Source organism: Anoplopoma fimbria, chromosome 11 (assembly GCF_027596085.1).
Source record: "Anoplopoma fimbria isolate UVic2021 breed Golden Eagle Sablefish chromosome 11, Afim_UVic_2022, whole genome shotgun sequence".
Classification (NCBI taxonomy): Eukaryota; Metazoa; Chordata; class Actinopteri; order Perciformes; family Anoplopomatidae; genus Anoplopoma; species Anoplopoma fimbria.
The window spans coordinates 3887174-3915054 of NC_072459.1; the positions used below are offsets into that span (position 1 = coordinate 3887174).

General features: G+C 43.0%; 4 protein-coding genes across 6 annotated transcripts; 3 read left to right on the forward strand and 1 right to left on the reverse strand.

The window, feature by feature from the left end:
* Positions 1-1383: 1383 nt before the first annotated feature.
* Positions 1384-17507, forward strand: kank2 (KN motif and ankyrin repeat domains 2). Its single transcript, XM_054607118.1, has 13 exons — positions 1384-1422; positions 7473-7557; positions 10353-10435; positions 10736-12109; positions 12263-12472; positions 12553-12661; positions 12777-13322; positions 13407-13494; positions 13985-14204; positions 14815-14957; positions 15145-15345; positions 15458-15556; positions 15990-17507. The coding sequence occupies exons 3-13, from the start codon at positions 10399-10401 to the stop codon at positions 16044-16046; spliced, it is 3084 nt and encodes a 1027-aa protein (XP_054463093.1). The 5' UTR covers positions 1384-1422; positions 7473-7557; positions 10353-10398; the 3' UTR covers positions 16047-17507.
* A 2792-nt stretch (positions 17508-20299) lies between these two features.
* Positions 20300-21068, forward strand: LOC129097978 (hemoglobin embryonic subunit alpha-like). The gene is made up of 3 exons (XM_054606908.1): positions 20300-20397; positions 20493-20700; positions 20901-21068. Exons 1-3 carry the CDS (start codon positions 20300-20302, stop codon positions 21027-21029), a joined length of 435 nt encoding a protein of 144 aa, XP_054462883.1. The 3' UTR covers positions 21030-21068.
* Positions 21069-22290: 1222 nt separating this feature from the next.
* On the reverse strand, positions 22291-27248 carry LOC129098534 (hemoglobin subunit beta-like). Of its 3 annotated transcripts, XM_054607551.1 has the most exons (4): positions 27134-27248; positions 26753-26975; positions 26621-26647; positions 22303-22603 (listed from the first exon to the last, which is right to left on the reverse strand). In XM_054607551.1, the coding sequence occupies exons 1-4, from the start codon at positions 27223-27225 to the stop codon at positions 22391-22393; spliced, it is 555 nt and encodes a 184-aa protein (XP_054463526.1). In that variant the 5' UTR covers positions 27226-27248; the 3' UTR covers positions 22303-22390. The 3 variants fall into 3 exon arrangements, with proteins under 3 accessions (XP_054463527.1, XP_054463526.1, XP_054463528.1); XM_054607552.1 differs by lacking the exons at positions 26621-26647; positions 26753-26975; positions 27134-27248 and adding an exon at positions 22940-23054 and having other exon boundaries at positions 22291-22452; positions 22558-22780; XM_054607553.1 differs by lacking the exon at positions 22303-22603 and having other exon boundaries at positions 26495-26647.
* On the forward strand, positions 24472-25240 carry LOC129098535 (hemoglobin embryonic subunit alpha-like). Its single transcript, XM_054607554.1, has 3 exons — positions 24472-24569; positions 24665-24872; positions 25073-25240. The coding sequence occupies exons 1-3, from the start codon at positions 24472-24474 to the stop codon at positions 25199-25201; spliced, it is 435 nt and encodes a 144-aa protein (XP_054463529.1). The 3' UTR covers positions 25202-25240.
* Positions 27249-27881: the final 633 nt, after the last annotated feature.

The window sequence follows — 27881 nt, forward strand, 5'->3', positions numbered from 1 at the left end:
TTAAAATGTAAATCTCTATTTCTTTATTTCTAGGTTGTAGAATTGTCTTTTCTGAATTTTTATTAATTAAATATTGTGTGTGTTGATCTTTTACATCTTATTACATGAACATATGTCAAACATTCACGTGTTATTTTATTTTGTGTGTATGTATTTGAACTCTGGTCTCTCTTTCCCTCTTTCTTTTTTCTCGTTGAGTTTATTTTGAGCTTTGTAGGTCCTTTAATGTCCTTGGAGGTTCTTGAATGTTCTTCAAAGTTTGTTTCCCTGCTGAGATCTTAAAGTGTTCAGCTGATCCGGCAGGTCGTCCCCCTGAGGTTCTTAGAGGTCTGTGGAGAACCTTGACCTTAGAGGATCATATAGTGATGGAAAGTAAATACATTTATCAAAGTACTGGATTTATTTTTGAGGTACTGTTTCCGTAAAAGAGAGTTTCTGTTTGATGATACTTTATATTTCTTCTCCACTACACTTCAGAGTCAAATATTCAAATATGATGCACTGTTATAGATTAGGCCTAATAAGTATATTTTGCTGCTACTATATGTACGCATGTACTTTTACTTCAGTGATATTTCTAATGTAGGTGTTGTAGTGGAGTACATTGAGGTATTGCCACTTTTAATTATGTAAAAGAAGGTTATGATGTCCATACAGGGCCATGGATGGAGGGCCTTTAAAGTCATAGAAGTGTTGGTCGCTCAGAGGTCCCTGCGGCCGATCCACCCGGTCACAGCTTCTTTCTGTCCTGGCCCCTCAGTGGAGGAATGAACTCCCCACTGACCTCAGGACAGCAGAGTCACTGCCCATCTTTAACCTCACCTCTTCATGAAGTACTACCCTGAGCCTTCCTCGTAGCACTTATTGCATTCGTATTAGTTGTTGCACTTATTGAATTCGTATTTGTTTACTGCACTTATCCTATTCGTAGTAGTTTGTAGCACTTATTATATTCGTATTAATCTGTTGCCATCATTGTTTTCGTAGTAATTTGCCTCTGCACTATACTTTTGCTCTGGTTTATGCTTTAAGATGCTTGTTTAAGAAAGGAGATGCACTTATGACTTCTGGTGACTAGTAGTTCTCTTGAATACCTATGTTGAAGACACTTATTGTAAGTCTCTTTGGATAAAAGCGTCTGCTAAATGACTGTAATGTAATGTAATGTAATGTTGGTGGAGGTGTTTGGTCCTGTCTTGTGCAGACCCATGAAGAAGCATGCATCCTCGGAGGTAGGTGAAGGTCGGTGCTCTCTCTGGGCTGATGGAGGAGGACTGGGAGCTCCCTGATTGGCCTCATGGCCGCTGGCCCTTTAAGAGGAGGAGGGAGGAGAGCCGGAGCATCTCGGTGCGGTGTGTTTGTCTCCGGCAGTGAGCGCTCCTTCTGCGGCCGAGGCGGCTGAAAGCATCTCCAGAGGGGAAGGTAGGAGCTCCGAGCTTACTCTCTCTGTCACACTGTTATTATATATATATATATATATATATATATATATATATATATGAAAGATCTCCAGACGAGGCGCCTTTTTCCCCAGAATGGGACTTCTTTTGTGCTCTCTCTCTCTTTCTCTCTCTCTCTCGGGTCCTTTATCCCCTAAAAGCATCCCTTCTTTATTAATACTCATGTTTCCATCTGCTCTTCAGACTAATTAGCTTTCACAATTCCACACGAGTATTTATTTCCCTTTAGAATAATGTTAAAGTGAGTCGCTCCTCCTCCTCCTGTGCCTTTTTGTTCATCATCTTCATCATCATCATCATCATCATCTGAGAGAAGCGCCGTTAACAAAACATCTATTATATTATAATCATAGTAATTATAGTCATGCATTAACTACTAGAGAATCTGTCATCTGAATGGTGAGTTTGCACTGGCCTTTTATTCATTTGGGTTTGATAATAATGATGTAAATGTATATTAAAGCTGTGTGTTTTCTATAGTATATACAGTATACACAGGCTGTGTCATAGAGAGGCGGCTTTGCTCAACTTTTGTGTGCATTTATTGAATTGTTTCAGTTTTGTATCGATCTTAAACTAAACTAGGTTTTTACTGTAGTTGCATTGTCAACTCTTTCACCCCCAAGTAATTTATGATCAAGCAACACTTTTGGGTGTTTGTTTCTGTTTGCTCTTCATTATGAAACTTGCCTTACACATGATCTGTTGCAATGATTAAACACATTCTTTTTTCTTTATGAAAAGCTCATTGCAGACTAAAGACTCAGGGGAGAGGGTGGGTCCGTGCATTCTGCAAGTTTTCATGACTTCCAGATGTTAGTCAGCTTTTCGTTGCCGCTTCTTGCCCTTAAATTTGCTCGTCTCGCCTCCTGTAGCCGGTCAGTGGCCACAGACGGGGAGTTTCTGTCCTCAGAAGATGGATTAGAGATGATGGAGTTGTTTGTCAGCCGGGCAGGAGGAGAGTAAACCAATTTAAGACTCTATTTATCCAAATTGGTGCTTTTCAGAAGCTATTAGAGGCTTTAAATTGATCATTCTCATTGATTTCCATTAATTAATTAATTTTTATAGGCATGCTTATAGATTTCCCCCTGAATATGTAATTATTTTATGTTTATATGGAGGCTTGTTTATTTCTAGATTAACTGCATGTATCAGGCTGTCTCATGATATGTGTGGTACACCACCCTGATTCACCAGTAAACACATCAGATGTTCTGATGATTAGGGGCATGCCATAGTTGGCAGGATGTGGGGGTGTAGTCATCGGCCTGTTACACTGCATCAAACATACAATACTCCACTGTCCTGCTCTTGTGAAATGGGCTGCTGGCTGTATTAAATCAGCTACCAGCGGACAGACAAAGATTGTAGCAGCTGCATGGCACTCAGCCGGGTTCTGTGCTGTCGTTCATGGCGTCACATGGTCTGAGGCTCCAACATTTATTCTAATTTATACTTTTCTGGAGGGATGAGTTGTAGCCAGGTGTACCTAATAAACAGGCAACTGAATATGTCCTTGTTGTTTTGAGATTTACTGAGTGTGAGTGTAATAATAGTGAAAACTGAGTCTTCCTCGTTTGTCTGGGGACCCCCCCTGGAAACCCATCAGAGACCCCACGGGAGTCCCTCACACCACAGTTTGGGATTCTCGGGTCACGTTTGTGTGCAGCTGGAGTTTCCTTCTGCAGGTTTTTGGTGGAATGTGATTGTCTCATTACAGCTTTTGGACCCAGGGGTGCAGTCGAGGAATGCAGGGTTATAAACCCCATTTGCACACTAGGCCACACGCCGGGCATTTAAATGGTTTAGTGAGCCTAATGAAATTACACCCTGAAACCTGTGTGATTGTCTGTCACCGTCTATAAGGTCCACCAGTTGCTGCACGATGGATGAACTGTTCTGTTAAAACAATACACAGCAATAATGACCATTACCATCTCTGAAATATATAACGTTAGCGATAAACAGATTTATAATCTTGTTAACTGGCCTTTCAGTGAAAATACATGCAGGCAACTTGTGTTTTTCTTTTTATTGTCTCTGCATGTACCCCATATCAGATTATCAGAAACCAGTGCTGGGCAATATATCAATGTTATATTGATGTTTTTGTATGAAACTGACTCCTCTCTTAGGTAATATGATAATATGGCATAAGTGTTGGCATCCATTTAGAGGTAATTGGTTTAAAATATTGTGATATTTTATTTTCTCCATATTGACCGTTCAGAAACCTGAACTGTGGGTTATTTTTCATGTTTTCCTCCCTTAAAGCAGCCTTTAACTCTTTCTATTTCTCAACAGCATTTGTTTTGATGATGAAACCCAAAGTTCTTAGTCGGATTAGAGGTTGATTAGTTTAAAGTCGGGATAAACATACAGCCCAGTATTGCCAAATTACCAATAGTCTGATTTGGTCAAGACAGAGAGGGTTAATGCTCCGACTTCACTTTATTGATTGGAGCAGCCAGTAAATCAACTTTTTTCAGTGAACATATGGTCTAATCTGTCTTCTGAGCTACTAAAGGCTGTGATTATCTGCTTAAATAATCTCACTAGATCTCCTTCAATACATTAATCACTCAGAAAAGCAACATGGACTTTTCTGTCCAGTAAAGCTCACACACACACGTGGAACAGTCAGTGTTGTTGTTTTTTTTCTTGGCCTGTTTTTATTGTCTTTATGTCCGCCGTCTTTAGATCAACAGCTCTCACTGAATCAGGAAGTAATTGATTAGATCCCTGAGAGGGAAACACTTAAGTACATCGCCGCTGCAGTAAGGTTACTTCCTCTGCTCCGCTCGGTCCCACAACACACGCTGACCTCAGCTTTTAGCCCCAGCACGGCTCTGACCGACTCCCCACCACCCGTCTAACTGCCATCTGGACTTTGTCTTCCTCCCCTCCAGACCCCACAGTTCTCCTCAAAGCAGTGCAGAGCTCTGGCCTCTCTGCTCCGCATCATTCTTAATCCCCACCTCCACAACTGCACAGGAATGTTCTCCCAAATTTCTTTTTTTTTTGTCTTCTTTCCCCAGTGCCGCTCCTTAGCCGCTCAGCCCCACCCTTGCTCAGTTTCCTGTCGGAGGTCAGTACAATGACCAATAGCAGACTGGCGGGTGTTTACTCTGCTCCTGTTCCAGGAGTAATGGGAGCTGGTCGGCCCCTCCTCTTGGCCGTACTCTAGCCAGACTGCTCAGCCCAGCGCCGTCTGCTCCTCCATACCACCACTCCTTAATGTAAAAAACAGGGCTTTAGTTAAAGGACAGAAAATCCTGGAGGGGACGTCCCACTGGATTATGATTTCACTGTCCTGAGTTTTAAGCCCAAATGAGTCAAAAACCAGGAGCCCGACAGCCACACTGTAACACGCTGTGTTTCCATGTAGCTATGAGATCATCTGGCCTCGGTACACGTGGTGAAGGCCTGTCTGTCAACCAGTGACGTACACCGCTCAGCCACATCTCTCCTGGTGACAACCGACTGTTGTTGCCTCCACATTTAGCATTCTGTAGCTGTTCAGGGGAGAGAGTTGTCGTCATTTTTTTCTGATATATTATTCATGCAGGACCATTTGGCTGAATGGAGCCATCTGTGCTGCAGAGTGAAGAGGAGGACAAAGAAGTCTTAGTAGATACATCAACAACCGTGTCTCCTGTTGTGATCTTTATGGAACACTTAAAACTCTTCCCCATGTCTATATTGAGGTCTCTGCGGCCTGTAACGCTGAGTGGAAAACCTCAGAACAACAATCATCTTCATTTGGTTAGACAAAGTGCAGCTTCTCATAGGGAATTCTCTATTGTCGTCCTATTTTTAGGGGAGGAATGCACAAATGAGGGTAATCTTCTAGGCGGGGCCTTTTAAGATTTTGAGGAAAGGTCCTTTTAAACTGTATAAAGTTATGGTGATCGTTCTGATGCTCCTGAAGCGTTAACAGCAGAGACTTCGTTCTGGTGTCAGCAGCATGGATTCATACTGGTGGTGTCCGAATCAGAGAACAGTCATGGTCTTCTCATTCGAGAACTTTCCATCTAAATCTCTCAGCAGCCTTTCTTCCCCCCTCCTCCTGCAGCTTTGCCTTTCTTTCCTCACATTCCCACTCTTTTTCTCTCCCACCCTCCCTCACACACCACCCTGCTCTCCTCTGCTTTCTCTCCTTCTTACCCCTTCTCCTTTTTTTTTGTTTCTTTCCCGTTTACGCTCTCCTCCCCTTGTTACTCTTACTCTGGGCCGGGAGGAAGTGACTGGGTTGTTTCTGGATCCTTTGGGAATAGAAAGATTGAGCTCCCTTTTCCTGTAACCCTTTCTACATCGGACTTCAAACTGTTGCCAGATATCGTCTCGGTTTGGTCGCATCAGTTTGCTTGTTATGAAGAGAGGGGCACATAGACTGGCAGAGCAGGGATCCTCTGAGAGCCTTTCTAAGCCAAAGTGACTTTAGAACAAATTGCACTTGTTATCTGTTGTCAAAACGTTGCTACTGTCAGATTCATCATCAAACAGACAGACAATTTCAAAGCAGCCAAATCACTTAGCTCTCATATCAGTTAGCCCTTGCTAGAATAAATCAACTCAAACGCTACAGCTGTGTTTGTCCGTCTGTGGGAGTCTTCGGGCCTCGGACAGTGTTTTCATCTGTGCTGAGTGGGAGTCGATGGGAGTTCAAGTTGTCTCCTGTAGCGTTTGCTATTTGTCTTGCACAAGTATTTGCCAACCAAACAGTTCTCTTGCTTTAATCTTTTCCTTTGAGAGCACTTTTTGTCAATGATACATAAGTTTCTATAATCGGGTAGGGAGGCATTCATAATATTGTGTCTTACACAATTAGCGGCGCAGATTGTCGGCCATCTTTGGAGCCCGGGGCACCTCTCCAGATCAATCATTTCCCATCTCTGTCAGTGTGTGGGTCCATTACAGCACTTCATCAACTGATTGTTTGTTTTGAGGCAAGTTTCCTCACCACACACTCGTACACACACCCTTTCTCTCTGCCTCTCTCTCTCTCTCTCTCTCTCTCTCTCTCTCTCTGGATGCCCCTCCTTGCTTTCTATTAGAACCAGCTGTGGAACTAGGGGCTGAATGAATGGCTCTTTGTGATTTGGCTGTCTTTCCAGTCCAAAAGGTCTGTTTCTCCCCCTGCCTCTCCACCCTCGGCGGTATTGGCATGACAACAATATGAAACAATGCGTTGAACAACAACACTTCTTGTTATGAAATTATGCAGTGGTCACCCATAGGTGTTTGTTAGACTGCGAGACCCCCCCCAACAAAATGTCGACCGCTCTTACACAGCGGGCTGACTCTGAGCAGCCGGAGCAGAATGTATGAGAATCAGCAGACACAGTCACGCAGCTTATCTGATCGACATGCATGCAGAGGTTACAGTGCAAGCTTCACGTCTGTGTTGTCCATGAAGGGAACGCATTATAAGGCTCCTGAAATAAGTCTGGCTTTAAGGTGATCTGTTCCCACAAAAAACTGGAGTGTGTGTGCCTGTGAATTTGGGGGGTGTGAGTCACAGAGGCAAGGAAACAGAAAACATTGGCCCAATCACATGGCAGGGAGGCTCCCGGCCTTGAATTGATTAGAGAGCCTTGAATTGGAGAGCGGGAGGGTGGGGGAGCGTATTGGCAGAGCGGCTCTGCAGGGATCAGGGCTGCATCCAGGCCTCCGTACAGCGAGGTCACACTGTGATTGGCATTTCATGGGGGTACATTGTTCACATCCGGCTCGTCAGTCAAAACCTCTGGAATGTTTTGTGATGTTTTTTCTGGCTTTGCAACATGTGTTTATAGTCTTGCGGTGGCTTCTCTTTTGTAACCTGTCAGTTTTTATCTCTGTGTCGACAGAGCTAACCACCTTTCAAAACGTATAAGTGATGTCTTCTGGTTACTACTTGTCCGGATACCTCCTGTTATTTTCATGGGATCTGGGCTACAAAACTGCTACTATCAAAAGCTGTGACTGCCAAAGTTCAAATTCTCTTTTATTCTGGTTTTCCCACAGGTGCTGACTGTAAGAGTGCAAGAAAAGGAAGGGAGAGCAAGGAGCCTGGGGAGGAGAGATCCCGTCCTCGCAGCGCAAGCAGCTGGTATGAAGCGGAAAATAAATCCTTCTTCCTTCTTTTCCTAATTCACAAACCATTCCCAAGCTTGAGCAGAATAGTAATCACCAGCGGCTCAGAGAGTCTGCAAGGCAGTGGAAAAAAAAGATCTTCTCTGGATGGTGGGAAGAGTGGTATTTCAGACTTAGCAATACTGAGGTCTAATCCTTTGTAATGGCAATAATAATAAGGTGACTCAATAAATGGAAGCAATGAGTTTGATAAACTTGAGGGAGCTGACCTCGAAATAAAAACCTGGTATCTTAAATCACTTTTCAGGGTGGTCTAAACCGGCTGATACTACCGGCTGAATCTATACACATGCTGTAAATAAAACAGAATGTTTGATTGCGAGTGCAAAAATAAACGATTTGCAGTGGTTGCTGAGATGTGAAAGACACTACACGACATTATAATGTAGTTCTTCTCATGTCTTATTCTTACAGGACATACAGCAGATGTGTAATTTGTGCTGGGTGACCTGCATCTTATCCCCCCCAGGGTTGTCTTAATCTTAATAGCAGGGGGACAGAGGGAGTAGAACTTCCATTAGTGTGGTATGCAGCTGTATGTGGGGGTTGGGGGGGGGTTATAATGTGGGCAAAGGCGTTTGTCCTGGATGAGGCTGGCCAGGGAGAGTCGCCTGAAGAATGGTAGTGTGACGCTGGGGAAGGGCGCACACTGGTTTCTGTTCAGATGTCATCTCAAAGGAACTCTGTTTGTAAGCTGAGAGAGAGGGAGGAAGGTCAACCGCTCCACCACGAGCACACATGCTAACACATGCTAACACATCTGAAACACCCAATGAGCCACTGGTGGAGAAGCAGATGTGGAGGCCTGGATCTGGGGGCGTTTTGAGGGGGGGGATGTGGGACGAATGGCACCCGGAGAAGCAATAAGCAGAGAGGCATTTTGAAGCAGTTCTCATGTTTGGATGTGATTTGAAGGAGTATAAAGCTGCATTCAAAGCGGACTGCAGCGGGCGGCCTCTGGTCTGCTGGGCCGGGATGTTTGGTTGCTTAACTACAGATCCTAATTATATCTCATCAACTGTCCGCTGTCAGCGCCGTCCTCCACCCTCCGGCACACTCTCTCTCTCTCACACTCACACTCACACAGATATGATAGATATTGCTTTCCCAACCACTCCCCCTCTCTCTCTCTCTGCTGTTCTCCCCCTCTCACACATGTAGGCATACCCAGACCACACTGTACAACAGGCAGCACATAATCAATCCAACACTTTGAAGCCACGCTGGAGATAAACAGACGCTCACACTGCCTCGCTTCAGATCCCTTTAATTCTTGTTTTTTAACATGAAGTATAAAAATCTAATGTTAGGAAGCCTTAAAGTTGATATGTAGGACATCTGATAAATTCCTCTATAAGCAAAAATACAGTTGGCTCAGTGTCTTTGCCCTATAAAGTTAACAGTGTAATCTTTTCCGAGGACTTTTAAATCTCTCAATGATAAAAGGGGTCTGTGTGGGCATGCATACAGTATTTCCATGCCTCACAGTGTGTGCAGTAATCCTGGTAGGAGAGGGTGATGAAGGGGCACCGATAAGGGGAATCGCACAGGGACATTAAACTGACTGCAGGACTTCAAAAATACCAAGTCGATTCAGTCAGTGTTTCCAAGCGTCCTACTTTTCACAAATGACGAGGGTCACAAGGCAGCACGAGAGAGACGAAGTGGAGGTCTGTGGTCCAAACCTCTGGTCCTAGCCCCATAAAATCTAAAGTAATATAAGGCTGATAAGCTGGGTAATATTGCGGATGGCTTAAACATTACATCCTCAGTTCCCACAAAGTGATGACCTAGAAAGTTAATCTTTTCCAAGCAGACACAAACTCACAGGCTTTGGCATTGTGGGCTCTATGTCATTGCTGGCACTTTGTTCTTCTCTGTGGGAGGAAAGAGCACAATCTTTTGTTTATAAAGAGTCAATATGCATTACCCCTGATGTGAAAAATGTTTTAAAGTTCTCAGCAATTCTCTATGCTTTCTGTGTGGAAGTACCGAGCGGGTAAATGAGGGAGACAGTGACCAGCTGAAACCTCCTGATCGTCAGCTGACGTGGAGAGAGGGGGAGAAAGCACCAGAAAAACATAAAAGGAAGACAAATAAGAGAAGACACAGGAGGGGAAGATGTGGAGAAAGTGAGGGGGAGAAAGAGAGAGAGAGAATCTTTAAACCCTGAATTGAGAGGCGAAGTTAGCGCGCACCGATGATTCCTAATAAGGTTGTAACTGGCAGTCTCAAACCTCTGTCTTGGATTTAGCTGCCAGGAAACTTTCCTCTGTAACTCCTCTCCGCTGAACGCTCAGAACAGAAACAAACACACGATCCACTGTGACCCACTATGCTCCCAGAAATGAACAGATACAATGAGAAAGGGAGGCAGGAGGGTGGTGAAGTGAAAGAAACACTTCTGAACATCACATTAAAAATATAAATGCGGTCATAAAGAACAATCATCATTGTGCATGTCGGGTATCTGGAGAGCCTCCTAACCCACAAACTGTGAAATAAGACAACCCAGTCAGTTTTTTCAGGGGGCTGCTTGGATCAGATAACATGTGATTCAAAAAGCCAGTCACCTGCTGACTCATTAGAATATGCCTCCACCCGTCTGAGTATCTCCACCTGTAGACTCACATGTCAGTCTCTCAAAGCTAAACGCTCAAGAAGAGACTGATGACAATCTCTGTTCTCAATCTCTGTTGTTTCAGATTGTATACTCATCTATAAATCCAACACGTGTCTGTCTCTCTGCAGGTGAGAGTTGGTGGGTGACTGTTTGAAGAGCAGCCACAGGCTCATCATGGCTCAGGTGCTGCATATGGATCCCGGGTTCCCAGGTGCAGCTTCTGTTTATTTTTACAAATATTTCTCCACATGATAATGAAGTTATGTTTAGATTATTACTTATTTTTGTTAAGCTTTAAACTTTCATAGACCTTCAAAGTAATTTAACAGTTGTAACTTATAAGGTGGGGTCATAGTAACTGTGTCATTCCACTCTGTGCCTCATTTTCTGATTGTTTCAGAGTACATACTTAGATACACAGTAGCCCAAAGTTAAGGCTATTATCTAAAGTCTGAGCCCAAGATTAGACGCAGATTTCCGTTTGTTTAAAGTTGATTTCCTTCCCCCTCAGGCAAACTCAACCCGCCTGCCCCCCCCTCGCTGCACGGCAAAGAACAGGAGGCGCCCTACTCAGTGGAGACCCCCTATGGCTACCGTCTGGACCTGGACTTCCTCAAATATGTAAACGACATAGAGAAGGGAAACACTATCAAGAAGGTGCCCATCCAACGCCGTCCACGCTATGGCTCCCTGCCCCGTGGTTATGGCTACACCGGCTCCTGGTGGACCTCCACAGAGTCTCTGTGCTCCAACACCAGCATGGACAGCCGACACTCCTCCTTCTCCTACTGCGCCCCGGGCTACCACTCGACGCAGAGGCCCAGCTTCAGCACTGCCCGGGTGGAGAAGACCCTGTTGGATGCACGCAGGAAGCTGGAGGAGGAGAAAGAGGCGCGTAGATTCTCCAACCTGGGCAGCATGCACAGCAGCGTGGCAGGCTCTAACACCTCCATCAGCAGTGCACACAGCTACAACCGAACCCACGGTGGAGGCGGATCCTTCACCCCAATGAGTTCTGGCCTGTCCACGCCGGTGACACCAACTCCAGCCCACCTGCAGCACGTCAGGGAGCAGATGGCTTCGGCCCTCAGGAAGATCAGGGAGCTCGAGGAGCAGGTGAAGACCATCCCTGTGCTGCAGGTCAAAATCTCTGTGCTGCAGGAGGAGAAACGGCAGCTCAGCGTCCAGCTGAAGAGCCAGAAGTTCCTGGGTCACAGTCTGAGTTTCAACCGAGGTCGTCCCCGGGGCGAGCTCTACATCGACATCCCTGAAGAAGAGGTGATCACTGGGGCGAAGAGCAGCTACAAGCCACTGTCTCCCACCTCGCCCGATGGCTCCAAGCTTCAGGATTCAGGTTGTGAGATCGAGGACACAGTGATTGTTGGCGGAGCGCGACTGGATGCAAAGCGGGAAGTGCGCACCATCGGAGTGGGACCAGAGGACTTGAGGGGCAGTCTTCATGTGGGAGTCGGGGTTCGGGAGGAGGACCTGGGTCTGCTGCCAGAGACAAAGGCTCTGAGGAATCAAGTGGGTCAGCTTGAGGGCCAGCTAAAGAGGACGGTGCAGGAGCTGCAGGATGCTCAGCAGCAGGCTGCAGCGGCCCAGAATGCACCTCGGGCAGAACATCCAGTCATGGCTACCAGCGTGGGCTGGCAGGAGCCACAAGGCTGCAGCCTGCACACTCTGGTCAGCTTCACACAGCTGCCCCAACAGAGGGAACAGAGGGAACAGAGGGAACAGAGGACTGTGGGAATCCAGGTGTACACACTCGAGCAGCCCACTGTGGTGGAGGTGGGCACGCTGCTCCGGGCGGAGATGTGCAGCTCCCCCTCCCTTCTGCCAGCTGGTGGAGTCGTGGAGGGCCAGCACAGAGGACAAGCTGAAGGTCTCTGACACTAAAATTTATTGCATTGCCATTGGATTGCATTAAGTGTAACCAGTAAACTAACATTGTCTTACTTTTCTTCTTAATGTGTTCCTCCATTAGATATTTCATTAGTTAAGGCTGAAAAGTTGAAGTCTTCTTTCTGTCTCACAGATGCTCCAGTTGAGTTGCCGATTGCAGTCAGCTCCAAGCAGGTCCGCGATGTCCTAAAGAGCGAGTTGTCCACTTCGGTGCCGGTAGCTAATCCCGCCATTGCTGTAGGCACGTCTAGTAATCAGATCAGTTTGTTGCACTCAAAAGAAGAAGAAACAGTCGTGGAAACACCCACAGAGGCCGTCCAGTCACAAGAAGGCCCCAACGCAGGTAACAGGACTGAACTCTGGTCAATACACCTCTTCACCATCACTAACTTTGTTCTAACCACAACACGTTTTATTTTCCAGCCTCATCTCCACAGTCCTCTCTGAGGTCCATTATGAAGCGGAAAGCAGAAGGTGAACCAGGATCTCCCTCCACAAAGAAGAACCTACAGTTCATTGGAGTCAATGGAGGGTAAGCATCAAACATTTTCACCCAATCAACCAGCCAGTTAGCCAAAGGTAAAATGGTGACAGTTGCAAAAACGCATTGGAGCTGTTTGACAGTGAAACGTGTTCTTGACTCACAGATACGAGTCCACGTCATCAGACGACAGCAGCAGCGAGAGCTCGGAGGAGGGGAGTGACTCCAGCGAATATCATGAAGCCAGAGAAAAACTGCCAGAGTCAGCGGCCCACAGCACGGCTTCCCAGCTCCCAGAAAGCAACAGTGTACCTCAACAGACTGCCGCCAAGCCACCAGCCGTCGTTCCAGACTCGCAGCAGAGTCCCAATCAGTCTGAAACTGCCGACACAAAACTGCCAGACGAAGCCGCCCAGTCACCAGCATCAGACACTGCCTCCGACTCCTCTCCACGTCCTCCATGTCCAGCAAACGAAGCTGCTGCCAACGAGACTGTCGACCGGTCGTCGGAAAAACACACAGTCACCCAGGAGATCACCTCCACATCTTCAAGCACTGAATCCACTCCTGAACAGAGCTCAGTCACCTGTTCGCCGTCGCTGTGTGTCACTAAAACCACTGAGATCACCACGCAGAAATTCACCGTCCAGTCAGAGACGACCGTCCTCTCCGGCCAATCAGAGCCGAAGCCAGCAGCTGTCAAGCAAGTCAGGTAAACATACCCATGGTTGACAGACAGACTGATGTAATGATATATGAGCATCAGGGACTGATGTTGTCTCCTCATCTGTCTCAGGCTGGACCTGAGCGACAGCCTGATGTCGGCTCTTCGTGCCCTGCAGGAGGCCCTGGGGGAACCCAACGCCTTCAGCCAACAAGGAGCAGTGAGTGTTCATTTAATTCACTTCATTCAACCAGGATAATCCACTCAGTGTCGATTCTGCGTTCCAGCAGATCCAGCAGTGTCCTTTTGATTGATTTATTTCAAGCGCACACTCGTATGAAGAACCGACTCTTAAAAAATAGGTTGGTTTTTTTTACCATGGGATTTTTTAACGAGAGGTTATAGGTTTCTTTTAATATAAGATTTATTCTGAATTTTTGAATAGATCTAGGATACATAAGCTTTTGTAATACAAATAAAAAAGAAAAAGGGTTTTCTGTGCTGAGCTCTTGGGTGTTTTTTTTTTTTACATATCTTTCAGAATTTTTGCATACAACACATTTTCTGTGTGTTTCTCCAGCTGATTGTTTTCCAACAAACCCTTTTCTTGTATGTTATTTTGATATGCTTATCGTGGTCGGTCTGAGCCGGTGAGCTGTGCTTTTTGTTTGTCAAGTGTCTCAAACCGTCCTCATTGTGTCTGACCTCAGAGGGCGGCCTACACCACCGTGCTGCAGGAGTGGCTGCGCGTGTCCTGTCACAAAGCAGCGGACACGGCTGTGGTCAAGGCCTATATGAACAGCTTCGCCTCAGTCTCCCCTCAGCTGCTGGAGTTTGTGATCAACATGGCAGACGGCAACGGGAACACAGCGCTTCACTACACCGTCTCCCACTCCAACTTCCCCGTGGTGAAGCTGCTGCTGGACACTGGTGTGTGTGTGTGTGTGTGTGTGTGTGTGTGTGTGTGTGTGTGTGTGTGTGTGTGTGTGTGTGTGTGTGTGTGTGTGTGTGTGTGTGTGTGTGTGTGTGTGTGTGTGTGTGTGTGTGTGTGTGTGTGTGTGTGTGTGTGTGTGTTTATGTGTATACAGTACCAGTCAAAAGTTTGGACACACCTTCTCATTCAATGGTTTTTCTTTCTTTATTTTTTTATTTTTTCTACATTGTAGATTAATATTGAAGACATCCACACTATGAAGGAACACATATGGAATTATGTGGTAAACAAACAAATGCTCAACAAACCAGAATATGTTTTATATTTTAGATTCTTCAAAGTAGTTGAATGAGAAGGTGTGTCCAAACTTTTAACTGGTGCTGTATGTGTGAGTTAGAATAAAAAGGGAAAAGCAAGACAAGAGTACATAAGTGTGATTTTAAGTGTCGATGTGTGTTAAGTGCATTAACATTTAAAATCATACAAGAAAAATGTTCACATGCTCCTGTGTTAAACATTCCCATCTCTTACGCCTCATACATGGCTGTCATTGTTTGTGCTGCTGTCGTACCGCCTGTCTCACTGATTGCCCTGTCTACCTGACAGGCCTGTGTAATGCTGACAAGCAGAACAAGGCGGGCTACACGGCCATCATGCTGACAGCTCTGGCCGCCTTCCACTCCGACAACGACCTTCAGACGGTCCTGCAGCTGCTGCGCACGGGGGACGTCAACGCCAAGGCCAGCCAGGTGCGCCCTCTTCTGCTCGTTAGGCTTCACTGCAAACCCATGTGACTGACAGAGCGTTCACATGGGCTTTTCTGTGCTCTCCTCACTAATGTGTCAGATTTAACAGATGCAGAACGTAAACAAATAGTTCTGATATTAGATCCACATGGTGAAGATGAATTTAAACATTATAAATGTGTGTTTGCAGGCTGGTCAGACGGCGCTGATGCTTGCGGTCAGCCACGGTCGGGGGGACATGGTGCGGGCGCTGCTGTCCTGCGGGGCACAGGTCAACATCCGTGACGACGACGGCTCCACAGCGCTCATGTGTGCGTGCGAACACGGTCACGTGGACATTGTGCGTCAGCTACTGTCTGTGCCGGGCTGCGATGCCACTCTCACTGACAATGTAAGCATGGATTTCCTCTCCATCTTTGTTTCTCCGTCTCTTTCTTGTTTTGTTCTTTTATTGACAAAACCTGCCCAGAACCATCTCACCATCACCTCCTCGTTTCTTTCAGGACGGCAGCACTGCTCTGTCCATCGCCCTGGAGGCCAGCCAGAACGACATCGCAGTGCTTCTGTATGCTCACCTCAACTTTGCAAAGCCTCCTTCTCCTGTGAGTCCTTTGATAAACTGCTAACACACTTTTACTGTTGTCATAAGAGCAAAATTCAACAATCATTCAGAGAGAAATCTGCAATACAGGAAGAAGATATTGACTGATTGGTCCACTTACAGCTGCCTCTAACTCTAACTGAAGAATACGTAGATAAAGCTGATTGAAGACAAACCTCCTTGAAAAAGAATTTGATACTAAACTGTATGATACAAGCGTAAATATATCTGAACTCTTTAAATTTCACACATTAGCTGTAATTTTCCTGCAGCTTTATGACAGCTGGGTGTATCCGCACAGCTTGTTTTTCTACAGCATGCAATAAAAACTTAACCTCTGAATAATCAGGTGTCAGTAGTATACTTGGTACCAGCTATGATATAAAGTTTTCATCAATAACGCCATGGTTTCTATTCTTTATTTATTTTTAAAGGTATCACCGAAGTCTCCTCTCTTGGGTTCCTCTCCTCCTGCCGGTGAAACCAAATAAAGCCTCCTGCAGCCAATCCACAGTAACTACTCATACTAGTGTGATTTTTTTTTTTTTGTCATCTATGTAACTACGACAAACAAAGAGTTTGTGTGTGCGTTTGTTTTCACCCTCCATAATGTAAGTGCGTTATAACGTGCTGATAGTTACTCCAGCGTGCACCACTGTTATTCCTTTTGTACACTATGGTCTTTAGTTTAATCACAGTAGTTTTTGAAAACATGGATTTCTTGTTTGGTTAATTCAGCGGCTGTTTAGACACCAGTCCAGTCATGCAGTGATCCAGTATTCAGCACTGGTTTTCAGCTGCACTTACAAGTCAAAACTGTTCACTGAGTTTCATTATACGGTTCATTATAATACACATTTTTGTTTTACTCCATGTGAATCTCATATTAGTTGCTTTATAGAGCGATGTGTGTTCATTGTAATGTGTACAATAGCTCTTACACAGTAGCATTATTATGTTTGTGACCATCACAGTCATTTGGAATAACAAAAGCCACCCCTCTCATGGATAAGTGCCCTTGCATCAAGTAGCTAATTGGTGCTACAAAAATCTAAGTTCAACAGTATATCAATATTTATACACAAGATTTATTAAGTCTAGAGTATTTTTGATATTGATTTTTTTCAAATTTTTGACTTAATTCAGCAATTCTCAAGGATCAATTTTTTTTTATTTCCCAAACAATTGTTAACTTATTTCACCTTTTTAACCAGGGGTCAAAAAATTATTTTATACGGCAACTACATTCCCCAAAATAAACCCAAAGACGTGTCTCTCCTTTCAGCTCTGTGACTCTGTATATTGTGGTGATAATGTTAACAAAGGCCGGGCTTAGTGTGATGGGAGGAATAGAGCAACGTTATTCTCTGAAGGCTACGGGACTGTGCTGTTTGTATTTTTAAACGTGAAGGTATTTGGGATGGTAGGAAGGAAAGATTAGAGTGTTTCTGTGTTTGTAATATTCTGTGCTTTTAGGTTTTAACGAGATGTTGATGAGAAATGACTGAAAGCACCACCTCTGTGGTCATGCTGGTGAGAAATGTACGGGAAGCAGAAAGTGTCTGATTAGGGTCTTTAAAGGACGTGCCGTGTAAGATGTGAATATCAAAATAATATATGTCAATATAAACTGTTAGTTATTATGCCTAAAATCTAATTCCTCGAACAAAAGTGCATAGGCTATTGATGTCAAAATTTATATTAATTGTTAAAGACTTTTTCACAATTTTCGTATTAATTTTTGAGCAACTGAATTTTTATAAACTTTCTTTTTTTTATTTAAGTATCTATCTTTTTATACATTTAGAATTTTGAAGCTCACGCCTACTTTATGTAATCCTACAGCTCTTTAGTTTATCTTTTATGAAGGTTTATGTCAAATTCTAGACTGTTTTTCACCTCTTCTAATTTGTGCATTTTGGAAAAACAATGAATTAATAAATGTGGACCACACTGTTTCTATATTGTAATTATTCAATATTAATATTGTTTTCATGTCAGTTGCCATCAGTGTTTATTTTGTACTAGCCAATGTGTTACATCAGAGTAAGGTGTTATTGTTCTTTTTCGTGCCTGTGTTTGTTTTTTACAATATTTGTTTAGGGTTTTTACAGACTTGAAGTAATTGGTATTTAATCAGATGAAATGTCCACCAGAGGGCGGTCTAACACCCTTTTTATTTATCAATTTGTAACACTGATTTAAACATCCATCCATCTTCCGTAACCGCTTATCCAGTTAAGGGTCGCGGGGGTGCTGGAGCCGATCTCAGCTGTCAATGGGCGAAGGCAGGGTACACCCTGGAGAGGTCGCCAGCCTATCACAGGGCTGACATATAGAGACAAACAACCACTCACACCTACGGGCAATTTCAGAGTCATCAATTAACCTAACCTGTCTTTTGACTGTGGGAGGAAGCCGGAGAACCCGGAGAGAACCCACGCTGACACGGGGAGAACATGCAAACTCCACACAGAAGGTTGTCCAGCCCGGGAATTGAACCCGGGCCCCTCTTGCTGTGAGGCGACAGTGCTAACCACTACACCACCGTGCAGCCCTATTTTTGATTTAAACATCATTGTAAGAATGTGCATACGTTACTGTAGTTCTACCTGGAGGCATTACATTTGGCTCTTTTCTTCATCTTCATTGCAATTCATGTAAAAGGTGTTTTAGACCAGCTCAAGTTCCTGTCGGAAGTGTTGCCTCGTGTCTCGTTGGATGAGTCTTAAATGGAACAGGCCAGGCAGCAAAAGATTTGCAATATACAATTCTGTTGGACCAACGCGTTTCAGCTTGTGACCTTCATCAAAGCCATCCGCCACCAGAGGAAACATTTACAATAATGTACATTACAAGTTCTGCTGGAGTTTTACCTCGTCAGCTGTTTTCCCTTCTCCGTCTACTTTGGAAGGTGAAGTTGTGCCAGGAATCCCAACTCTGCTTCTACAATCCTCACCGGTTGTGGCCAGCTGTGATCACAGATGCAAACCAGCTAACAGTTTGATGCTTTTCTGGAGGTAACAGTAAGTACTTCCTGCTTGGTGCACATCTGGGTGTCATGTTGGGTTTAATACCTAAGCGCATAAAGGATAACCTGAATCGAGGCTGTTGGTAGATGAAGAACCAACCTGAAACCATCAGTGAAGTCAAGATGAGTTTGTGTTTCCTTGTATCATTATGGCTGGCAGTGTTTGGTTTGTTGTAGAATTAATGCAGGCTCCATATTTAAAGTTTCCTTGAAGAGGTTTATTTGTGAGCTTGCTGTTCCAGACTTGGGAAATGTGGCTCTCTTTAACAACACTGCCCATTATTTTTATACCTCTCTTGAGAGTTAGGTGAATTTTTAAAAGGTGCAATGATGTGGCATTTTGAAGAGTGCGCCCAAGTTTTGAATTTATGTCCTTGATGTTCTTAGTTTTATTGCTCCAAACTTGTGGAGCACAACTTAAAGTGTTTATATTTGTGCTTTACAGTCATTTTCATCTCACTTTTGTAGTGCAAATTGTACTTGTTTTTATTAGCCAATGGACAGCCATGTGCATTCCTTTAAAAGACTGAAACAATGTGTTGCATTTTGAGTTCTGCTCTCACAATCTCAGAGAAAAACACTTGGCATAGCACCAGCTGTTCTCCTCAGACAGCTGCTTGTCTCTGGGAGGAGTCGCTAAGATTACAGGACAATGTAAGCAATGCCCATAGTCTACACCTAAACAATTCTCTTATGAACTACGCTTGAGAAGATGAAGGATTTTAGACAACCAATCAGAAATGAGACAGATATTTTTAATTCTACTAAAGCAAAAAGGTTCCCTGACCTCAGCTTTGACTCTCAGTATGTCTCCGAGAGTCTAATGAGATCACTTGTCTTACAGTCACTTTATAATCTGCAGAAGATAGCAGATGAACTGAGCTGACAGCCCTAATTGTGATCATGACCACTATGAGCATGTTAAGCCAAACTCTATGGACAGTACCAAAATAAAACATGTAGCCTGTTTTTTTTTTTAGCTCTGTCCACATCCAAAAGCATTCAGCCCTGAAACAATGACTCTGCTCATTTGGTTATAATCGACAAACAATTTCCGGTTATGTAAAGCCGCAGTGTGCACTTACATATCAGCTGAACAGCAGGCTGGAAATACAGCTTATCTATACATTGTTTTGAGGGGATCCACCCTCACAGCTGCAGCACAGAGTAGATAAGCCTTAACCACATAATGTATAGAGAGAAACACAGAACATGACTTAAGTCTTTGAGTTGGAAGGTTTCCAACTGCTGAACAAATCTATTGATATTACTTGATTTAAAATATGGATTTACAAGATGTTTGGTCTCTGCATGTTTGAACATTTTTGACAGAAGACAATAATATCTGCATTCAGACACTAAAATGAACCATTTTATGTATTTCACTAGTGCGTAAATATAATGCTCTGGAGTGATTGCTGACATTGTGATCTAACTTTCAATGAAAATACTACATATATATGCACTTGTAATTTCACATTTTCCTATAAATCATAATGCCATTTTCCTAGTATCATTACATCAATGATAATTTGTTTGTTCCAGAGCCACAAAAGAAGATTATTTGTATGTATAGTTTCTATCGACCCATCACGTGACCCACTTTACGCAGCATATCTTAGAGGAGGTTCTGGGTGTGTCCATGCTCTGTTTCAAGCATAAAAACCCTCTGAGTTTGGGCTGATCGCGACATCAACAATAAGCGAAGTCAAGATGACCACTCTCACTGCTAAGGACAAGGAGGCCGTCAGAGCCTTCTGGGCTAAAGTGTCTGGAAAGGCAGGGGACATCGGCACTGAAGCTGTGGGCAGGTAACTATGACAACAAACTCACTGATGTAACCTGCTCCAACATTTACTGATTCATTAATAAATGCATCACTCGCTTTTTATTTGTTGTTACCCAGGATGCTGACGGTGTACCCGCAGACCAAGACTTACTTCTCCCACTGGAAGGACACGAGCCCCACCTCTCCCTCTGCCATAAAGCACGGAATCACTGTGATGGCTGGAGTTGGAAGTGCTGTGGAGAATATCGACGACCTGAAAGCAGGTCTTCTGAGCCTCAGTGAGCTGCATGCCTTCACTCTGCGCGTGGACCCTGCCAACTTCAAGGTGCAGAGCCAAAGTCTTTAGAAGATAATAGCCAGTCATATGAAATGTTCCTCTGACGTAGATCGCTGATGGCTTCCAGACCTGAAACAGGTTCATCTGTTGTTGTCATGTACATGATGCCTCCATGTGTGATTGATGGAAGCTAAAAACCTCCATAAATATATATTTGTAACATCTGTGTGATTGCTTTCTTTTCACAGATTCTCTCTCACAACATCCTCGTGGTCATGGCCATCATGTTCCCCAACGACTTCACCCCTGAGATCCACGTGGCTCTGGACAAGTTCCTGGCTGCTCTGTCTCTGGCCCTGGCTGAGAAGTACCGATAAACAGCAGCAGAAGATGACGGAGGCTGCAGCATGAGCTTACAGTGCAGAGTGATCAATAAATGCATTCATGCGTAAATCAAAGCAAAAGTTGTTTTCTGGTTTCTTTGTATTATTGTTTTGATGGTTTGTGTGTCATAGAGTTGATCAAAAGTCACATCTACAGCACAAAGCAGACTTAAAACATCGAGAAGGTCACGTTTTACACTTACTAACAATAGAGCCTAAACAATTAGTCCATTCATTGTGCAATAAATTTATAGAAAATTAATTGTGAATTATTTTGATCATCGATCATTATTGTTTAGACAAAAAAGCCCAAACATTCATTGTTTCAGATTCTCTCCAATGTCAGAATTTGCTCTCTTTCCCAGTTTTGTATCACTGTGAAATATTATCTGTCAGTGAGACAAAACAAAACATTTGAAGACGTCACCTCAGAGCCTTTAGATCCTGACATTTTATAGAATAAACGATTAATTGACCAAAAGATCGGCAGAGTAATTGAAGAAAACAATCGTTACTTGCAGCAATAATTTTGATGTTAAATTTACTATATTTCCATAATTCATAGACTTTTAGAAAAACAAAAGAAAGTACAAAACTTCAAATACCCAATGTCCTTAAAACAAAAACATTATTTTGGTGAAATCAACGTTTTTTCCTCAGAATATTAAAATAGATTAACTTTTCATTTGGCGATTTTCAAAATGTTACAAGTGTGAGCCATGACAAAGGAGTTATTATTATTACTATTATTATTATTTTGTTATTGTTGTTTATACAACTTTTGACATTTGATTAATCATTTTGTCAGAAAGCAGCAAAAATGACTTGAGATACAGTAAACCTGACATTTTGTCAACATTTCCCTTTAGAATGTCCTTTTCATGACTATTTAATGACAACAGTATATTCTATGGAGCTATTTATTTATATAAAGGCAACATGCTATTGTTTCCAATATAGTTATAACAACAATGACAGCAACAGGAGTTCAATCAGAACATTGTTTTGTTCATTTTAAACGCATATGACGGTGTTTCATGTTCTTGTGTTTTCATTAATATCTTTTAAGATCATTTATCCACTTTAACTACATTTCATCAGCACTTTTGTTCACCATCTTCACTGAAGGTCAGTCTGCATGTTTTTCTTAAATGTCAAATACACTATTATTTATCTTTATATCTATTTTTGATTTGTTTTTAAAACATTGAGACACAACTTTGCTTATTTTCTTTTTGTTTTATTTGCTTTTCATGATCAGCACATGAAGGTCTTCTGTTGCAGCTCTCTAGTGGTACTGTCTTCCCAGAGAGGACACCACCACGGACAGGAACTTCTGGAAAGCTGCCTGGACTTCACCAGTGAAGGCTTTGCCAAACTGAGAAGCAACCACAACGGTCAGACAGTCGGCCAGGAGCTGCAACACAACAAGCATCAGAAACATCAACGACATGAAAGGTTGGTCGGTCTTTGAGTTGTTGTTTCAGAAGATCATCAGCTTTCATTAGATCCTCATCTTTACCTTGAAATTGTCGGGGTCCACATGCAGTTTCTCGGAGTGCAGCACGCTCAGCTCTGTGTAGGTTCCCTTGATGTCGTCCATGTTCTTCACAGCCCGGTCCAGACCGTGGAGGATAGTTGTTCCGTGTTTTGCAACCATCGGGTTTCCCATGATTGCAGCGGCGTTGTAGAGGTTTCCAAAGTTGCCGAAATACCTCTGAGTCCAGGGGTAGACGACCAGACACCTGAGGAACAAACATGAATGTTAAAGGGTTGGATGTGGAGATGAAATCTATGAAATGAACATTATATTATCTGAAGCACATTATGCAAAATTACAAGATAGTGTTATGGTTAAGTATTGCGTCTCAAGCACACATTGTTAATGCAGAGTTAGGACTCACCTGGAGAGAGCTGCAGGGCCCACGGTCTCATAGTTCATCTTGGAGAAGATGTCCGCGATGGTGGCGCGCTCGAAGTCTGTCCATTCAACCATTCTGCCGGCTCTAGATTGTCCTGTACGTGTCAGTAAATGCTGTGCTGTCAGACAACAGACGCAACTTTTAAAGCCACCCAGCTCTCCTCCCAAAAGCATGTGATTGGGAGGACACAGGCCAAGTTCTGTGTTATAGATTTGCACCAATGATAGCAGAAGGGCGTATCTTCTCTGCCTAGATTAGTTATCTCTGAGACAGAAGAAATAGGAATAGCCTTGCTGTAAAGTATAGCTACCCTTCAGCAGCTGTATCAGATAGATACAACCACTGTAAAAAACCGAGATGAAAGAAAACATGAGTGTGTTACCCAGAGACGGACAATGGCTCAATAACAGCCTCCGTCAGTGTGCAGAACAGCGGGGGCCTCGGACAGCTCCCACCTCCTCGGAGGCCTCAGCATCAGCACCTCGGACAGCGAGCTTTAAATTTATCTGCACAATGTTGAACGATCTCCTGAATCACTTCTGTCGAACATTAGTATACGTTTGTTTTCACAGCATAACTCTCAATCTAAAATACATTTTAAATGTCAAAGTAGAAGCTTACGACAAACTGAATATGATGTTTAAAGTTGAAACGCACACACACACACAAACATGAATATGAGTAATATGTCAATAGGATTAGCTCTTCATTTGTGCAATTAAAAAAATACAATATATATGTGGTATACAGTGCTAATGCTGTATTTAATATTTAAATTCAGCATCTTTCCTACCCCACAATAGTTCACTATATTTCAAAAGGAAATCTTTAAGTAGTCTAATATCAATTTCTGTATTTAATTACAGTTTTCAGGTTCTGCTTAGTTGCTATTTTATACTTCCATCCACTAAACTTTGAAGGCAAATATTGTAGTCCTACTTTTTACTCAACGATATTTATTTGAAAACTTTGGTTGCTTTGCAGATGCAGATTATTAATGAAAAACCAACTAATCAATGATACAATAGATTAATCTACCCAGCATTATAAAGTCATTAAAATCAGCCCCACCTTTACCAATAATGGACACTTTATAATATCACATAATTTTTAACACAGTGATATATATAATCATGAATCTGAAATGGGGCATTTTTACTGCTACTTTTGGTACTTTAAGTACATGTCGATGCTAATACTTATGGACTTTTACTTTTTAAGTAAAATCTCTGAATATTTATTCCTCCACTGTTTGATAGAAACTTTTAAAATGGATTTCTAAAGCATACAATCATGAATGCTGATGATTTAAAAAGATTGCGTCAAATTCAAAGAAGCTCCACAATGAGAAGATAGTTTCTGTTTATCTCTTGGAGGCTGTGTCATAACGTGGAACGCCTCGTGCAGCATATCTTAGAGGAGGTTCCGGGTGTGTCCATGCTCTGTTTCAAGCATAAAAACCCTCTGAGTCTCGGCTCATCACAGCATTCAGCAACACTCATTCTACCTCCAAGATGACCACTCTCACTGCTAAGGACAAGGAGGCCGTCAGAGCCTTCTGGGCTAAAGTGTCTGGAAAGGCAGGGGACATCGGCACTGAAGCTGTGGCCAGGTAACTATGACAACAAACTCACTGATGTAACCTGCTCCAACATTTACTGATTCATTAATAAATGCATCACTCGCTTTTTATTTGTTGTTACCCAGGATGCTGACAGTGTACCCGCAGACCAAGACTTACTTCTCCCACTGGAAGGACACGAGCCCCACCTCTCCCTCTGCCATAAAGCACGGAATCACTGTGATGGCTGGAGTTGGAAGTGCTGTGGAGAATATCGACGACCTGAAAGCAGGTCTTCTGAGCCTCAGTGAGCTGCATGCCTTCACTCTGCGCGTGGACCCTGCCAACTTCAAGGTGCAGAGCCAAAGTCTTTAGAAGATAATAGCCAGTCATATGAAATGTTCCTCTGACGTAGATCGCTGATGGCTTCCAGACCTGAAACAGGTTCATCTGTTGTTGTCATGTACATGATGCCCTCATGTGTGATTGATGGAAGCTAAAAACCTCCATATATATATATTTGTAACATCTGTGTGATTGCTTTCTTTTCACAGATTCTCTCTCACAACATCCTCGTGGTCATGGCCATCATGTTCCCCAACGACTTCACCCCTGAGATCCACGTGGCTCTGGACAAGTTCCTGGCTGCTCTGTCTCTGGCCCTGGCTGAGAAGTACCGATAAACAGCAGCAGAAGATGACGGAGGCTGCAGCATGAGCTTACAGTGCAGAGTGATCAATAAATGCATTCATGCGTAAATCAAAGCAAAAGTTGTTTTCTGGTTTCTTTGTATTATTGTTTTGATGGTTTGTGTGTCATAGAGTTGATCAAAAGTCACATCTACAGCACAAAGCAGACTTAAAACATCGAGAAGGTCACGTTTTACACTTACTAACAATAGAGCCTAAACAATTAGTCCATTCATTGTGCAATAAATTTATAGAAAATTAATTGTGAATTATTTTGATCATCGATCATTATTGTTTAGACAAAAAGCCCAAACATTCATTGTTTCAGATTCTCTCCAATGTCAGAATTTGCTCTCTTTCCCAGTTTTATATCACTGTGAAATATTATCTGTCAGTGAGACAAAACAAAACATTTGAAGACGTCACCTCAGAGCCTTTAGATCCTGACATTTTATAGAATAAACGATTAATTGACCAAAAGATCGGCAGAGTAATTGAAGAAAACAATCGTTACTTGCAGCAATAATTTTAATGTTAAATTTACTATATTTTCATAATTCATAGACTTTTAGAAAAACAAAAGAAAGTACAAAACTTCAAATACCCAATGTCCTTAAAACAAAAACATTATTTTGGTGAAATCAACGTTTTTTCCTCAGAATATTAAAATAGATTAACTTTTTATTTGGCGATTTTCAAAATGTTACAAGTGTGAGCCATGACAAAGGAGTTATTATTATTATTATTATTATTGTTATCATTATTACTATTATTATTATTTTGTTATTGTTGTTTATACAACTTTTGACATTTGATTAATCATTTTGTCAGAAAGCAGCAAAAATGACTTGAGATACAGTAAACCTGACATTTTGTCAACATTTCCCTTTAGAATGTGCTTTTCATGACTATTTAATGACAACAGTATATTCTATGGAGCTATTTATTTATATAAAGGCAACATGCTATTGTTTCCAATATAGTTATAACAACAATGACAGCAACAGGAGTTCAATCAGAACATTGTTTTGTTCATTTTAAACGCATATGACGGTGTTTCATGTTCTTGTGTTTTCATTAATATCTTTTAAGATCATTTATCCACTTTAACTACATTTCATCAGCACTTTTGTTCACCATCTTCACTGAAGGTCAGTCTGCATGTTTTTCTTAAATGTCAAATACACTATTATTTATCTTTATATCTATTTTTGATTTGTTTTTAAAACATTGAGACACAACTTTGCTTATTTCCTTTTTGTTTTATTTGCTTTTCATGATCAGCATGTGAAGGTCTTCTGTTGCAGCTCTCTAGTGGTACTGTCTTCCCAGAGAGGACACCACCACGGACAGGAACTTCTGGAAAGCTGCCTGGACTTCACCAGTGAACTCTTTACCCAACTGAGCAGCAACCACAACGGTCAGACAGTCGGCCAGGAGCTGCAACACAACAAGCATCAGAAACATCAACGACATGAAAGGTTGGTCGGTCTTTGAGTTGTTGTTTCAGAAGATCATCAGCTTTCATTAGATCCTCATCTTTACCTTGAAATTGTCGGGGTCCACGTGCAGTTTCTCGGAGTGCAGCACGCTCAGCTCTGTGTAGGTTCCCTTGATGTCGTCCATGTTCTTCACAGCCCGGTCCAGACCGTGGAGGATAGTTGTTCCGTGTTTTGCAACCATCGGGTTTCCCATGATTGCAGCGGCGTTGTAGAGGTTTCCAAAGTTGCCGAAATACCTCTGAGTCCAGGGGTAGACGACCAGACACCTGAGGAACAAACATGAATGTTAAAGGGTTGGATGTGGAGATGAAATCTATGAAATGAACATTATATTATCGGAAGCACATTATCCAAATTACAAGATAGTGTTATGGTTAAGTATTGCATCTCAAGCACACATTGTTAATGCAGAGTTAGGACTCACCTGGAGAGAGCTGCAGGGCCCACGGTCTCATAGTTCATCTTGGAGAAGATGTCCGCGATGGTGGCGCGCTCGAAGTCTGTCCATTCAACCATTCTGCCGGCTCTAGATTGTCCTGTACGTGTCAGTAAATGCTGTGCTGTCAGACAACAGACGCAACTTTTAAAGCCACCCAGCTCTCCTCCCAAAAGCATGTGATTGGATGGGCGGTGGGTGGGCAGGCCAAGTTCTGTGTTATAGATTTGCACCAATGACAGCAGAAGGGCGTATCTTCTCCGCCTAGATTAGTTATCTCTGAGACAGAAGAAATAGGAATAGCCTGGCTGTAAAGTATAGCTACCCTTCAGCAGCTGTATCTGATAGATACAACCACTGTAAAAAACCGAGATGAAAGAAAACATGCCAGTGTGTTACCCAGAGACGGACAATGGCTCAATAACAGCCTCCGTCAGTGTGCAGAACAGCGGGGGCCTCGGACAGCTCCCACCTCCTCGGAGGCCTCAGCATCAGCACCTCGGACAGCGAGCTTTAAATTTATCTGCACAATGTTGAACGATCTCCTGAATCACTTCTGTCGAACATTAGTATACGTTTGTTTTCACAGCATAACTCTCAATCTAAAATACATTTTAAATGTCAAAGTAGAAGCTTACGACAAACTGAATATGATGTTTAAAGTTGAAACACACACAAACATGAATATGACTAATATGTCAATAGGATTAGCTCTTCATTTGTGCAATTAAAAAAA